The sequence below is a fragment of the Chionomys nivalis genome, chromosome 4 (assembly GCF_950005125.1).
Source record: "Chionomys nivalis chromosome 4, mChiNiv1.1, whole genome shotgun sequence".
In the NCBI taxonomy this organism is placed as follows: Eukaryota; Metazoa; Chordata; class Mammalia; order Rodentia; family Cricetidae; genus Chionomys; species Chionomys nivalis.
In genome coordinates this window covers 116,441,278-116,458,197 of record NC_080089.1, presented here as the reverse complement: position 1 = coordinate 116,458,197, position 16,920 = coordinate 116,441,278, and the positions used below count along the sequence as shown (strand labels likewise).

At 48.6% G+C, this 16,920-nt stretch overlaps 1 protein-coding gene across 2 annotated transcripts in view; it reads right to left on the bottom strand.

Moving 5' to 3' along the window:
* Window positions 1–438: 438 nt before the first annotated feature.
* The window catches only part of Myrip (myosin VIIA and Rab interacting protein), a 172,890-nt gene continuing 156,408 nt past the window's right edge, over window positions 439–16,920 (bottom strand). The window contains exons 13-17 of one of the 2 annotated variants that reach the window (XM_057768005.1): window positions 10,145–10,285; window positions 6,809–6,913; window positions 6,653–6,713; window positions 4,801–4,919; window positions 439–2,499 (exon numbers count right to left, since the gene is read on the bottom strand). In XM_057768005.1, the coding sequence (XP_057623988.1) occupies window positions 2,467–2,499; window positions 4,801–4,919; window positions 6,653–6,713; window positions 6,809–6,913; window positions 10,145–10,285 (459 nt within the window). In that variant the 3' untranslated portion in view covers window positions 439–2,466. Of the gene's footprint in view, window positions 2,500–4,800; window positions 4,920–6,652; window positions 6,714–6,808; window positions 6,914–10,123; window positions 10,286–16,920 lie in introns of both variants that reach the window. The other variant, XM_057768004.1, reaches the window with a different exon arrangement.

The window sequence follows — 16,920 nt, the reverse complement described above, 5'->3', positions numbered from 1 at the left end:
CAGGTATCACTGTGTGCCCTACACGACGCTTGGTAGTGTCCCTGCCACATACAAGTAGCAGAGCCATCTGGTTTCCTTAGTGTTCACGTGGGCTGGGGAGGTGGGTGTATCAGCAAGGTACTTGTGCAGGTTTGAGGGTTTGAGTTTAGATTCCCCACACCCAAGTAAGAAAAGCAAAAAGCCAGTGTTCAGGTGCACACCTGTAACGTGCAGGCACACATCTGTAATGTGCAGGTGCACATCTGTAATCCAAGCACTGAGAAACTGACGTGTTTCAACTCGGGGGAGAGAACCAACTTGGTCAGACAGCCGTGTATAGTAAACTAGAAGGCACTGCCTCCTAGACTCTTCTAACCAAATAAACAAATAAATGAAAGAAATCACACACGCAGACAAGTTTCATTAGGTGATTTTTACTGCTCGGTCGTGGTCGTTTCTTTTGACAGTGATTCTTGGCCGAGTGTGTGAGACACGAAGGCATAACCCCGAGAAGCCGTCAGAGATAGTATCCTTTCTGTCCTCAATTTCTTAAACCATCAAAATATTTCATTTATAAAAATTAATCTAAATATAAATATTGACACTAAAGATCAAAATCACTGGATGACAAAATAATTTTCTGGAACTATAGCATGTTTATGGTTTAAATAGTAAATTAAATAAATCTTTGTACTTATTTGGCACAAGGAAACCTTTATAAAAGTTCAGATGCCATAGAACAGGCTTTTTCTTCATTATTATTATTATTATTTTTTGCAAGGCTTACAGAGTACACACTTTTTTTTCCCAAAAGAAAACTGAGTATTTTAACACTGTTAGCACAAAGGCAGCCTTGTGCCTCCTAAGGGAACGTCCTGTTTGGAAATCAGATCTTTTTGTTGTTGTGTTTCTCAATTTTGTTTCAGTGTGAACCACACCCGCAGGATAGAATGCCACAGGTTACATGCCCATGGAGTCCTCTCTCTGGCATGACACACACAGCCCCAGGAGCATTCTGCAAACATGAGACCCCCTTCAGCAGCAATGGCACACACAGCGCAAGGGCACTTAAGTCAAGCTGGGGACGCACAGGACAACATGGAGGTGAAAACAAAGCTGAGCTTTTGGGGGCGGGGGCATTCCAGTTAGAACCAGCTCACACATATAGCTTCAGCAAGTTCAATGGTCTGACCTTTGGTTGTAGATTCTGGAAAACCCATATGCCTACTAGAAAGGGACATTAGACTAAATTGAGAACATTGTGTCCTCCAGAGCCAGCACCTAATGGTCACCTATCGCCTTGCTCACTGCTTAGCATCCCTCCTTTGCCCCTCCCCCTACTCCATGATTCAGAATATCCCGGAAGCCAACATTAAAAACAGGGTGCAAGCAGCGAGTGAGCCCAGCGGAGCGTAAGTTCCGTCTGTGTGCACAAATACATGTTAGGTACCCGTGCATCTAGGCCAGCCTCTCCCCTCAAACAGGCCGTGAACGTGCAGCCTGCATCACCTCTTGCAACCCTCGCAGTTGGCACTAACCTTTCTCTAAGGCGATTTCCTAACCACCTTCCTCGTTGCTGCTGAATCTGAATCTCGCCGAATTCAGTGATGGAATGTACATTGGAGAATGGAACACTTTTCTTATGTGGTTCTATTTTGCAATAGTTCGTTTACCCAAATCTCATTTCCAGGTCAGCCGTGACCAAACCATGCTGCACTGACTCCGAACAGTGTCCTGAAAGTTAGACTAATAATGACATTCCTTAGGCCCCTCCCCCTGAGTAAATCCATGCAAGAACCCCAAATTCAAAAGGAGACATGGTTTCAAAGACACAAAGGTATGGCCTGGGTGGATCTGAGCTTTTCATTTTGTGGATGCTGGTTGCCAAGCAATGGGAAGGACAGGGATGGAGGTGGGGGTGGGGGCTGGGAGCTTAGCTGGAGGTGGCTGAGCATTCCCCAATGATATTGTTTCTAGTGCCCCCTGCTCTTAGCATCTGTTAGGAGATGATAAGCAAGAGTAATCAGGGTAATAGCCCCTTCCTCCCTTCCTTCCCCGAATCTCCTCCTCTCCAAAAGTTTTTCACTGGATGAACTGTTGATGGGATGAAGAGATTAAAACACACCCAGGGATGGTGAAGACAACACACAGGAGCAAAGTAGGCAAACACAATGCATCTCTTGAGCACTGAGCTCTGCTATTGGAAGCCAGCGTCTGGATATTCGGGTCTCAGATTCCCCTGGGAGCCTAAGGCAGAGAGTGGGCGAGACCTCAGTGTTGCAGACTGAGACGGTCTTCTGGGTGAGGTATCAAGACAGCCCTGTGCAGTAGCGCACTGTGCACCCTGTGCACCCTGTGCAGTAGCGCACTGCGGCCCCCCCAGGCCCTCGACTCAGTGGAAATCCACACAGTACTCGATGGCTGTTGGGTCAAGGCACTGTCGTGTACGGCCGGAGGCAGTGGGTCACTGGCTGTGGGGTTCCATGGTTAGTACATCACAGCCGACTCCAGAATGGGCTCCTGAATGAAGCAAGATGGACACACCGTCACCAGCTGTCTGGCACCATGCTCACGAGGGATGGCTGGACACTTCCTTCCAGGGTTTGCTGAGGGTCTGTTTGCAAACTGACTCTTAGGAAGCTGACTTTCTGTTATGGACTCAGATATTTCCTGTGATGCACAGTTGGATAGTTAAGCATCTTAACCAACACCTAATGCTCACATTATTCAGTTCTCCAATTGGAGAGGCGACAAGGGAACTCTTAACTCACCAACCGTAACCCACCACCAAGACAGGCTCCAAACTCGCCTACTTCAGCCAAATGAAAATATTAAAACACCCTCCTCCCGCTGTCTCTGAGCTTGTTCTCTCTCTCTCTCTCTCTCTCTCTCTCTCTCTCTCTCTCTCTCTCTCTCTCTCTCTCTCTCTCTCTCTCTCCTCTCTCCCCCATTTCCACCCTCTCTCTCTTTTGTTTTTTAGGACACGGTTTCTGTGTGTAGCCCTGGCTGTCCTGGAAATCACTTTGTAGACCAGGCTGGCCTCAAACTTACAAAGATTCACCTGCCTCTGCCTCCCAAGTGCTGGGATTAAAGACGTGCACCACCACCTCCCAGCTGTCTAAGTAATTCTTGTTTTGAAATCTACTTTGTCTGAAAGTATTTCTGCCCTACTTTAGTTTTTTTGTTTAATACGTATGCTCTTCCCCCCCCTTTTTTTTTAAATAAAAGAAAATTATGTGTATCTGTATTTTGTCTGCATGCCTGTCTGTGTATCACATGCGTTCCTGTACTGGTGGAGGCCAATAGAGGGCATCAGACCTCCAGGAACTGGAGTTACAGAGGATTGGGAACCACATGGGTGCTGGCTTAATTTTTTTAAAAAGCTTTTTGAAGTTATGGCCAGCAAGATGACTGAACTTTGGAAGGTCATGGGTTACAGCTGACCTCTGAAGGAAAGGTCCAATGAGGGCTGAGGGTCCTTGTGGCCATCGAGACAGTAAAATGTGGTTCAAAGGCTAGATCTCATATATGCCATCCTCTGCTGCTTCTGCACTCAGAGTGGACCAGGAGGGTGACGATGAGGAAGAGAGAGGCAGAGGGTGCCCACATAGCAGCAGGTGGGTGTGTGCTCGTAGCCCCCCAGCCATTCCACACAGGGTCTGCCAGCAGCAAGGCATGGATTATAGACATGCCTGGGTCCAATGAACTGCTCTGTTTTCTGAACTCCCAGCACACACGGTACTGTGAACTGTCTTGAGACAGTGTCTTGCAGGCCTGGTGCTCACTGTGTAGCCCAGGCAGGTGCTGAGTTTGCAGCAATCCTCTCTATCCGGGCTCCCTTATGTTGAGATTGTATCTGCAAGCCACCATAACCCAGCCGCAAGTCTTGTTTAACACACATACACACACACACTCAAATGCTTACGTAAGACTGGACTGTAGGCAAACTTGTAAAGTGTTTTCTTAGTTAGAATTGATGGGGGGGGGCAGCCCATTGTGGGTAGTACTATGCCCTGGGCTGGTGGTCCTGGGTTTCATAAGAAAGCAGGCTGAGCGCCAATAAGTAGCACTCCATTCATGGGCTCTGCATCAGTTCCTGCCTTTGTTTCCCTCATGGACTGTGACTCAAAATATGTGAACCACACAGACCCCTTTCTCCCAGGTTGCTTTAGGTCATGGTGTTTCATCACAGCAATAATAGACCTCAGACACTCCATGCGCCATGTTTCTCAGTCCCAGTGCCTTGCTGTGTAACTGTGACTCACCTGAACCTCATCATGAAGCCCTGACTGGCTCCAAACTTGCAGCAATCCTCCTGCCGTAGCCTCTCTAATGATGAGATTACAGACATGAGCCACCCTGCCTAGCTGCAAATGTTTTTCTAGAAAATACTCCCTTAGCCCTTCCTGTGTGATCCCCAGAGTCTGTGACATTATCCTCTGTCCTGTCCTTTGTCATACTTGGGGGCAGCTGCTGATTCTACTTAGGAAAAGGCATTTGTGGCTAACAGAAATTTCAGGTGCATACGGGCCATCTCAGAGTAAAACCCCTTACACAGCCAGCAGACCCGGCACACTTTCACGTCTCTCCCATGTAGCTGGTTCCTGAGAGGAGCTAGACAGACAACCGAGATGACAGACTCAGGCTAAAGAGGCCAGCAGTGCCAGACAGAGTGGCACTCACTTCCCCCAAATCTAAAACAGGCCAGGAGACCAGACAGAAAGGCTGCCTCTCGGGGCTCTGCTGGGGGCAACCGTTGTGTGACCTGACAGACACAGGAAAGGAGGAACCATCACGTGGCATGACGGAGATGATATTTACCACCAAGTCCTTGGGGTCGCCTTCCCTTTCCGAGGGCCTGCTTGTGGAGGAGCCTTGTAGAAGGAAGTTGCGGTTAAATGTTTTAATGGGGGTCACAGAAGATGCTTCAATTTTTTCAGCTAAAAAGGAAACAAATAATGAGAATTAGGGGCAGGGAGATGGCTCAGTGTGGGAGAGCTGGCTTCATTTTCCCAAGGAGTAGCTCATCACTAGTTAAAGCACCCTGACACTCTGCCCTCACCCTCACACTTCCTGGTATCTCCTCACAAACATCCTCCCATGCATCTATGTACCAGGGTTTGCTTCTGGGGGGCCCAAGTCAATACAGGTAAGAACGCTGAAGAGATGGCCCAGTCGTCACAGTTTACTGTGTCTGAGTTTGGATCCCAGCACTCATGTAAAATAGCTTGTGACCCAGGTGCTGCAGGAGGCAGATGCAGGGGCACTGCTGGGGGTTACTGGTTACCAGCCTAGCTCCACACGCTCATTTACATGCAAGCTCACACATGCTCACACAAAACAGACCTCAAATTCACATATGTGCACACACAAAACACACATATACCCTCACGCTCAAATACTTATGCATACACAAATTCAAACACGCGAACGTGAACAGTGAACATACATTCAGATGCCCACTCACAAACACAGCCACATCCCCAAACTCAAATTTACACACGCTCATAAACACACTCTTAAACACATGCACACACACTCAAAACACCCAGAAATGCATTCATACTGACATACTTTCTCAGCCCTCCTACTCAAACTGGCAGGGACTCCCACATTAACACACTCACATGGTACTCCTGCACACACACCAACACATTCACACTTATGCATACACTGTTGCACACCAAGTCCATCCCTACACACATACCACATATGCATACACCCGACTCACACCCAGATACCTCCACACTCAAGTGGCCAACGCTAACACACTCTACTCTTATACAGTTACTCATACAACTCACGCTCACAAACACATACTCAGAAAAATAAGCACACACTAAGACTCTCACATACTAACACACTCCTTCACCCTCACACATACTCACACACATTCAGAATGCATGCATGCACACACCCACACATGCCAACACTCTCGTCTGTACATGTGCACCTGTATCCCCAGCAGGCTGCACACACACTTCATACCCACTCACACCCCCATACACACTTTCACACATACACTAAGACAATCACACACTCACACCCCATACACACACATACAAAAATCACAGTCACACTCACATGTTCACACTTTCACACATATACTAAGATAATCACACACACAGACACACAATCACACACGTTCTCTCTCCATATGAACATTTCCACACACTCGTACTCCCATACAAAGACACACATGTGATCACACACTTCATATACTCTCCCATGGACACAACAACACACACACATCTACACTCATCTATAACCTCACACTCGTGTACATACCCACACTCAGCTGCACACTGAGCCCCACACCCTCACGTGTCCACATCCAGCCACAGACCTTCACATTCATACACGTGCGCGCCCGCACACACACACACATATCACCCTCATACACATACTCACAGACACACGCTCACCTCCTCATACTCTCGGACACACGTGGTTGCTCACATGGGCACACTGACACACACCATCACTCTCACACCCACTTATGCTCACTTATACACACCCATCCTCATGCACACCTATCACACACTCACAAGCAAGGCAGATTAGAACACTCCTTGGGGAGAGGGCACACTGGGTCTGGTTCTCACACTTCCTCACACACGGAAGGCTCTGAGCTCTTCCAGGGACTCAAGCGTGTTTTTTAAGTGCAACATACGTTTCACAGGCGGAGCGGGAAGTTTCCTCCTCTGCTGCCTCGATGTGTCTATAGTTTGCACCTAAAACAAGCATAGCCTTCAGTAAAGCACCACAGAGACGGCATCCAGAATGCTTCAGACCATGCAACCTACCGGAGGAGGAAGGACAGACGCACCTGGCTCCTTTGCTTCTGATCCCGTCGTCTAGTGAGACGCACACAGGGTGCTATGTTCAAGCCAGCGATGGTCAGGGCTGAAATCCGGCTCTCGATGTCAGAAATCTTCATGCAGCAGGAAGATACACAAAGGAAGAAAGACTCCTGGTTAAGGCGTTACGAACTCACAAAGAATAAGCCTTCTTTGATGGAAGCTCACTCATACATTCAATTTTGTTTTTCTTTTTGAGAAAAAGTCTCCCGCATCCCAGGCTAGCCTGGAACTTTCTATGTAGTTGAGGATGACCCCCTGCCTCCACCTCCTTCCTAAATGCTGGAAGGACAGGCGTGGGCCACAACACCTGGCCTTTTCAGTCACACAATCTACCAATCATTTGATCTATCTAGAGCTGTAAGGAAAAGACGAAACACAAGAAATGTATAAATTCAAGTTTCCAGTTCTACAGCTCTGGAGCATGTCAACAGACCTATTGGAGTATGCACAGGGAGAAATCGAAGGCCTGGAGCACTGTGGGAATGCTGGCCCGGAACAACCTAGGTCTCAGTGACCAGGACATCCTCTAGGGCTAGGATAAGGGTTGAACTTGTTCTGCAGAGGTACTGGAACCTTGGTCCTCAGGGAGAGCTGCTGAGGTAATTAAAAACTTGAAAAAGTGAGACCTACATGGTGTAGCAGTGGCGTGAGTGTTTTGGGAGTAACTAGGGGCTTTCTGATTGGACTTAAGGCCTGCTCCACGGGATGGAACTCAGGCCTAGTTCTGTAAGCCCGGCCAAATACACGTGGCTATGGGAGGTCATGGCCCCCAGGGCAGAACTCAATATTATTTTGCTAAATGGATGTGGCTCCAAACTGACTTTTAAATACTCATCTTTACAGCCATAGTTTAACGCAGCTTCCATATCCCATTGAAGAAGCTTCTTTTTGCACGGTCAGTGGCTAATAGGCAGACCACACCCTCGCTAAGGAACCCCCCCCCCCCCGCCCACACCCTCGCTCAAGGACCTCCCCCACACCGCCCACACCCTCGCTCAGGGACATTGGGGAAGAGGGGGTGGAAAGAATTTTAGAGAGATCTCCAGCTTGCTTGTTTTATGAGACAGCATCTCTCACTGACTTGGAACAAGACAATTTAGCCAGCAAGCCCCAGGGATCCGCCTGTCCCTACCTCCTTTGAGGTAGTGGGATTACAAGAACACACCACCGTACCAGGGCATTTCTTTCATATTTTTTAAAATGTGGGATCTGGGGATGGGAACTGGGCTCTCATGTTTGCTGGGCAAGTACTTTACCAATTGTGCTGTGCCATCTCCTCAGACCTGGCGGGGATGTAGTGTTAAGGTGTAAGGACAAAACCAGGCAGTGCTGGTGACGCCTTAATCCTAGCACTTGGGAGGCAGAGGCAAGTGGATCTCTGAGTTCAAGGCCAGCCTGGTCTACAAAGTTTTAGGACAGCCAGGGCTGCATAGAGAAACCCTGTCTTGATAAACAAAACAAACAAAAAATACAGTAGCAATGCCAGGGATTTGTATTGAGCTCCTGCTGTTTCCTCTTAAAAATTATTTATTTATGTATTTATAAAGTGTACATGGGACACACATGCCGTGGCACATGTCTAAATCAGAGGACAGCCTGGTGGAATTGGTTCTCTGGTTCTTTCCTTCTATCTTTACATGGAGTTTCTGTGGAGAGACTCGGGTTTCCAGGCTTGTGTGTTTAATGCTCTTCTCTGCTGAGCCATGCTGCTGTTTCTTAATCTTGAGAAACATATGGACCTCCAACCTTTTTCTTTACTTATGTATCTTGAGCCAGCATCTTATGTAGCCCAGGCTAGTCCTGAATTTGCTCTGCAAACAAGGATGACTTTGAACTCCCAATCTTAATCCTCCTCAATGCTGGCATTACCACCTTGCCTAGTAGTGGCTCCTACAGTACAGTTTATGGGCAGTGGACCGATCGTGGGCCCTTTATAAAGGAAATAAAATGGTATGGGTTTCTGAGAGAGTGATCACAGATCCCAGTTAGAGTCAGTGGGTTAGCCTATGACTAGCTCTGACCCATGAGGGACAAGGCCACATTCACAAAAGCTGCTAAGAAGCATTTTCAGAATGCAGGGGACGAGCACGCAGTGGAGACAGCTGTGCCTAAGATCCGGTCCTCACCCATGGCCTGGGAAGTGTGCACCACCTGTTCATTCCTTTATTTAACCCTTCAAAAAGATTTCCTCGTTCACATATACATATGTACGTACTTTGTGTGGGTCTGTGTACACGTGCACAGGTGCCCCAAAGTTTAGAAGAGGGAACCGAATCCCCTGGAGCTGGCGTTCCAGGCAGTTGTGAGCATCTGACGTGGGTACTGGGACCAGAACTCAGGTCCTCTGCAAGAGCAGCAGTGTTCTTAGCTGCCAAACCCTCTCTCTAGCTCCGCTTCCATTTCTGTTAGGTCAGGAGTCACTTCCTGTAGGCCAGACAGCTGTGACCTGGCTCTCATGTGACTGTGAGTCCCTGCTGGGGAACCATCAGGGAGCAGTCCACAGTAGGAGAGGGGTGGCCTTGGAATGAAATGGGAGGGGAGCAGCAGAAAGTGTGCATGAGTGTGTGTGTGTGTATGTGTGTGTGTGCAAGTTTGTTCACTCACACACATGCACACATTGTGGATGCCAGGGGTGGGCATTGCTCTCCACCTTATATTTTCAGAGAGTATCTCACTGAGCATAGAGCTTGTGGATCTGACTAGATTGGCCGGCCAGCAAACCTCAAGGATGCTCACACCTCTGTCTCCCCAGCACTGGGATTACAGGTACCTGTCACCTTGCCTGGCTTTCTGTGTGGGGGTTGGGATCACGAGCCCTCAGGTTTTTGTGGCAAGCACTTTCTGGGTGAACCATCTCCTCGGCCATCAGCGTAAGTCTTAAAGTAAATCTAAGATTGATAATATAGATTGATGCTCTGCTACAGGAGGAAGGAGAAACCTTTTCTATTTTAGGAAAAGGGTGGGGGGCTGCAGAGGTGGAGCACTGACTAAGAGCACTTGCTGCTCCTGCAGAGGACCTGGGCTTTGCTCCCCAGCACCCACATGGTGGTTCACAGTCACCCATAATTGCAGCTCCCAGGGATCCAATGACTTCTCCTGACCAAGCATGCACATGGCACACACACATACATGCAGGAAAAATACACATGAAGTTAAAGACAGAAAAGGTTTGCTAGAGTCCTTCGCTATAAGCAGACGCCTCTATGCTCGCCCGCAGGAGCTGATGGCCGGCATCATGACTCTGAAATGTGTCTACGAGGTGGGAGTGAGGAGGGGCTCACCTGGAGCTCAGCATGGTGTACCTGTGCAGCAGCTGCAGCCACCTGGTCCTCCAGATTCGCCAGCTCCATCTCACCTGTGCTGCTGTGGATGCAGCGGGCAGCATCCTCCAGCTCGCTCAGCTGTCCCTCCAGCCCATACACGGTGCCCGCTGCCAGGTACACCTGCAGAGACAGCACAGTTCTGAGCCCAGAGAACTGGGGGTGGCCAGGCTCTTCAAGGGGACATCAGTCAGCGAGGGACCAGAGAAAACTGGGCTCAGTACTGGGGGAGGGAGAGATGGGATCTCCCTTGTATCGCATATCGATGCTCTTCACCCTTAGGTGAGGGCAGGAAGCCTTTGACATCTCCCCTCTCCTCCGAGCACAGGGAAAGTTGGTTTAGAAAATGGAACAGCAATCTCAGTGCTAGCAGTGTGAACTGTGAATCTGTCCAGGGACTTACAACAGGGAATATCAAAGTGGAAATAAACTCAGTATGGGAACATTTTGGAATTATTTACGTGAAACGACCTGTTTAAGCACAGCAACAGACAAACATGACTGGAAATTGGCAGTGTTGGTGACAATGATGACGTGCCCAGGATCACTCATTTTACCAGGAACAAGAGGAAGGCATGATGGAGAAACTATCAACCAATCACATCTAATTAGGGTGTGGCTACCTGGGACCCAAGTAGAAATCCAGGTGCACCGCTCTCTCTCTCTCTCTGTGGCGCCTGCCGGACCTATTGGATTTCGGACCCCCCACTCCTGTAGCGTGGGTTTCCCCTTTTCAACTATTAAAATATAACTGTTGTTCTTGATCTAGTCTGGTTATTTATCGTACCGACCTAATTCGTCAACATTCACCCAAGGGCTTATCTATCCCCAAACTGCAATTTATCTTTTTGACTCTATTATCTGCTAATGTTATGTTTTAAAAAGCTGTTTTTTTTTATCTTTTTTTTTTTATCTTATCACAGCCAAGACAAAGCAATAGGAAATAGATCTGAACCCTCAGTCTGGTTGGAGTGGCCATGTTTTTACTTTGTGTTTTCTGAAAATCTGCTTTCCGGGCACTGGGGGGAGGGAGCGCAGAGGTTTGCCACTGAGCACAGTTGAATCAGAACTTACCACCGAAGTGATGGGGCTTGAGGGACCGGAGGAGGCTCATGGTAGTGGTGATGTGTTTACCGGGCCAGGAACTAAGGCAAGAGATTCATGTCTTATTTTTTTAAAATTCCATTTATTTGTTTGTGGGTTTGGATATGTGTTAGACAGATGGTGTGTGTGTGGTGTGTGTGTGTGGTGTGTATGGTGTGTGTGTGGTGTGTGTGTGTGGTGTGTGTGTGTGGTGTGTATGGTGTGTGTGTGGTGTGTGGTGTGTGTGTGTGGTGTGTGTGTGTGTGGGTGGTGTGTGTGGGTGGTGTGTGTATATGTGTGTGGTGTGTGTGTGTGGTGTGTGTATGTGTGTGTGGTGTGTGTGTGGTGTGTGTGTGTGTGGTGTGTGTGTGTGGTGTGTGGTATATTGTGTGGTGTGTGTGTGTGTGGTGTGTGTATGTGTGTGTGGTGTGTGTGTGTGTGGTGTGTGTGTGTGTGTGGTGTGTATAGTGTGTGTGTGTGGTGTGTGGTGTGTGTGTGGCGTATGTGTGTGTGTGTGTGCGTGTGCCAGAGGACAGCCTGCAGGAATCAGTCCTCTCCTTCCACCACGTGAGTCCTAGGGATTGAACTCAGGTCATCAGACTTGGTGGCCTCTTCACCCACTGAGTCATCTTGCTGGACCATGACTTAACTCTTTGAATGTCCAGGTGACTCTAAAGATGGATATCGTTATAAGTACCATGCTAAAGATGGGAATGTTTCATGTCTTCCCTGGTCTCACAGCTGGGATGAGGAGGAGCCTGGATGTGAACTGGGGAGGGCTGGTGCAGCTCCTACGCCTTTCCTGTCTCTGCTCTGTGGCATTGTGAATCTTAATCACTGTTGGGATCTTATCAAGTCCCACGCTTCAGCACTCGGATCCGGACCTCTGGCTGTCATACATGGGTTGGGCAGTGGCTCTGTTCCAGGTTCGCTATAAGTGAAGTCAGCATGCCCCTCCATAAAGGGTTTTCTACCTTGTTAAAAGCAGCCCTCTTGAAAGTCACCTGAACCACCTGCTTAGTGAGGGCCCACACTGGGCGAGAACAGTGGCTACTTTATCTGCGTCCTCTTCAAACTGGTCACTGATACCTGTGACATTCCTTCCCCTGCAGGCTGCTATTTAGTGAGTCTTCCTCAGAAAGCTTCAGGAGGTGGGAACAGGTGCTCATCAAGGATGGGCTCTGATCAAATTCCCAGGAGAAAGAACACTATGTAGATTACTTTATTGCAAGATTCTGGGAATAGTAGTGTGTGTGTGTGAGAGAGAGTGTGTATACATGTGTGTTTCTGTGGTTCATGGGGAGGTCAGAGAACAATCTTGCTGTCATTCCTCAGTTTCCTTCTTGGTTTTTGGGACAGTGGCATCCATTGGCTGGACTGGCTGGTCAGTAAATCCCAGACATATTTGCTTCTGTCTGCCCAGTACTGGGGATTGAACTCAGTTCCTGACGTTTGTAAGGCAAGCACTTACGATGGGCCAGCTTACTCCATTTTAAGATTAGAAGCCATCTTGTTACAAGGTCAAAATTAGTTCATTTCTGTTTTCTCTCTCGACCCATCTTCTGGAATGTAACATGCTCAACACCCTGTGGAATCCGACTCACTCCTTGACTATATCCTGACCTTCACTCTGATATGATAAGATGCTTTGTCAAGTAATATTGAGGTGTTCAGCCAAGTTCCTACATATCCAAAATTCCTCTGGAAATCCCCCAACCTTGGGAACCCCTAGGCTTGCAGTTTGGGGGCTATAAAAACCCCACTTCTCCTATGTTTGGGGCTGACAGATTAAATGCTAAAATTAGGGGGAGGCAGTTACCAGACTGGCTTTATTGTACATATATAATAAGGCTTGATATAAATTTAATTTGGGTGGTGGTCTTTACTCTCAGTCCATGGGATGAACACTTACCCCATTGAGCTATCACCTAGACACCCCACCATCACCATCACCCCAATATCACCCCAGCCCCACCGTCGCCCCGGCCCCACCATCTCCCCGGCCCCACCGTCGCCCTATCCCCACCATTGCCCCGGCCTCACTTCTAGGGGTCCCTTATGTATGAATCTCAATTTTCACAGAACAGAATGCCCAAATGCATTGGTATCCCATAGCACCTTTTTGGGCTAGGCTTCCATAAAATATACCTCAGAGGACCAGTAGATGGCAGTACGTTTTTTTTTTTTTTTTTTGCTCATGAAGGGCAGATAGTTCCCTAAGTAACCACAGCCACTGCCATGAGTTTGGGGGCTACCTCCTCTCTAGAGCTTTGGAGTAACAAGAGAATGGGTGGGACCGATGTCCTCTGCTCTGTCCTGCATTCAGTGTCAGAGTTGGGCATCCCTAGTGTTCCTGCTGCCACTGGCTGTAAAGTACATGGACAAGAAGAACTGAGACTAAAAGAAAGTTGGGATAGATACGCGTGTGTGTGTGTATGTGTGTGTGTGTGTATCTGTGTGTGTGTGTCTCTCTCTCTGTGTGTTTCTGTGTGCATGTGTGTCTCTGTATGTGTGTGTGTGGGGGTGTGCATGTGTGTATCTGTGTGTCTGTGTGCTGGAATCATAGGTTAGCACAAGATGCCACTGTCTCACAGAAAAGCAGATGAGCCAGGTCCTCAGACGGGAGTGGGAGGGGACAGAGCTGACCCAGCTATTCCACACACTCCCTGGGTAAAATCATGAGGCGGCTCACCCTATTGCTCCCAGGACGGGACCGAGAATGGCTGTGCTGGCCACTCCCTGCTGTCACTTTCAGGTCCATGTCTAGCCTTCATTTCTCTGATCTTTCCTGTCTGGTGGCTTTACGTGATGGCTAGGTTTTATTTCATCTGTATACGTGTTTGACCTGCATACACGTCAAGCGCTCCACGTGTGTGCGCAGTGCTCTGGGAGGACAGAAGAGGGTGTCAGGTTCCTTGGAACTGGGGTTACAAGCGGCTGTGAACAGAACCTGAGTCCTCTGGAAGAGCCGCCAGTGCTCTTAACTACTGAGCCCTCTGTTGTGGGGCCTGGTGGCCAGTTTTAATTGCTAACTTGATACAATCTAGGCTCACTTGAGCAGGGAATCTCAGTGAAGAATTTTCCAGACTGGTGGGACGACTTGCCCACTGTGGTGGCACCACCCCCTAGGCAGGGATCCTGGATTGCACAAGAGTTGAGAGCGTGATGGATGCCTTCATTTGTCCTTCTCTGCTCTTGACTGTGGGTGCAATGTGATGGCTACTCTGAATTCCCGCACCGTGACTTCCCCACAATGATGGGCTGTAACCTGGAATCATGAGTGGAATAAGCCCTTTTCCCCTTAACTCGCTTAGTTGGGTATCTTTTCACACCATCAGGCAATGAAATGAAGACACTAATCTCTTTGAGTCTCATGACCTTGCCTCCCTGTCAACAGGAGATACCAACAGGAGGTGAAAGGTAAAGCACACTAAAGTGTGTCGGAAGGCCACTCTTCCAGTTCCAGCGTCCACTGGGGAGGGCTCCAGCTCTCCCCAGTTCTGGTTGCACCACCTAGCGGTGGTCCGGTTTCCTCCATTCCTATTCAGCCCTGGGGTACCCTTCAACTTTGCCCACATCTCAGATAACAGTCTTTTTCAAATCTCTCCCCTCCCAGCTGGAACCCAGCAGACAGAGGTGGATGCTTCTCAGAGGGAGCTTCAAAGCCTAGAGACCCAGATTTTTTACCCCAGGTACGCAGCTGAGGAGAATGAGGGGAGCCCCAGAGTGGTCTAGACTTTAGGGGAGACACAGGCAGAGCCTGCAGAGCTAATGCAGCAGGGGTCATGGACTCTCCTCCAACAGGACGAGTGAACACACCATCGATGAAAGCAGGCAACTGGACACTGAGTGGTGTTTCTGTGCTCTATCTTGTGGGTCCTCTGCAGCCTTAGGTGCTTCTCCAAGAGTGAATATTCAAAATGGAACGTTCTCTTTTATCTGAGAGTCCTGGGCACAATGGCAAAGGGAGGGGTGAGGAACAAAACGCACTTTTTTGTAGTGCAGACCAACAAAAGCCACGATTTAATAAACCAGCTGCAGTCAGGGGCCAGAGCCAGCGCTGCCATCTCCTGCTGTGCGGCTGACCGCCATCCTGGGGACTGCAGGGCAGAGCCCCCTTCCCACCCGTCTGTGAGCTGCTGGATTAGAGAGATGGGGAAGATTCCTTCCCACTCTTATCTCACGTCTTATAGAACTCAGAGGAGCATGGGAACCCTCTCTCCTGAAGAGAGCAGTGAAAAGCTGGAAGAAGGGTGGAGTGGGGGGAGGGGAGGCAGGCAGTTAAGTCTGGGGAACGGACAGAGCTGGGCTGAAGGAGGGAGCAGCTGGCTGCAGACCCAGCCTGGAAACCACACATATATCTACACTGGAGCATCTGATATCCTGCATCAGTGCATACATGGATGTGTCTTGAATTAAAAATACTAATGAGCCCTCCCCATCCCAACAAAATAACAACTTAATCCATTCTATGCCAAGGAAATGCACACAGGCCATGGAGTTTTCAATACAGTTTTAGAAGAAAGGTGTGTTGTCTTTGTTCTAAATACAATGAGAGAAAACTGACTACTGTCAGTGTGTGTATGTGCGCGTGTATGTGCATGCGTGTATATGTATGTGCATCTATGTGTATATGTATGTACATCTGTGTGTATATGTATGTGTGTACATGAGAGTGTGTGTGTGTATGTACATGTGTACTCAAGAGAGCAGCCTAGGGTGTTACTCCTCAGGTACCATCTGCCTTGTATTCTGAGACAGGGTCTCTGGCCTGGAACCTACCCAGTGGGGCTTACTGACGAGCAAGCCCCAGGTGCCCGCCTGTCTCTGCCTCACCAGCACAGGTTACACCATGCACCACATCTGGTTCTCCTAAGTGAATTCTGGGTATCGAACTCAGGTCTTCATGCTTGTGTAGTAGACATGCTACGCACAGAGATACCCCAGCCCAGAACTGAGGCTCTCTCAGCAGCTCCCCATCCCAGCAGTGGAAGCACTCTATCTGGGCCCACCGGGCCACTGATTTGTATGTGGTCAGTTTTCCAAACACTCACCTCAACGAAGATTCCTGGTTGCCCAAATTTTAGACAGGCTCAGCACCATCTCCCAGACTCACCTGTGAAGCTTCTAGACCAAGTGTTATCTAAAGAATCTTGCCCATCACTTTGGCCAGAACCCACTCCTGCTAGAAGATCACCCATATTTCATTGGGGTTCTTACTTTCCTCTTGTTCCCAAATGATGCCTGCACCACCCTGGCCTGTCTTTGACAGGAATCTGGTTAGGTTTGTTTGATCACTTCTTAAGGATTCTCTGGAAGTTTTCGATCTCTTCACCTCTGTTACAGATTATTTGTGTGACTATGGAAAGATGCGTTGCATCCGTTTAACTAAGGAAAGATGTGTTGCTGCTTTTACCTTGCCTGCCTAAGGCACTTGATTGGTCTAATAAAAAGCAGAATGGCCAATAGTGAGAGAGGAGGTATAGGTGGAACTTCCAGGCAGGGAGAGTAAGTAGGAAGAGGAATTTCGGGGAGAAATGAAAACAGACATCAGGGGTCAGCCAGACACAGAAGAAGCAGGAAAGTAGAACATACAGAATGAAAGAAACATTAAAAGCCCTAAGGCGGAATGTATATGAAGAGAAACAGGTCAAATGAAGTTAAAGAGCTAGTGG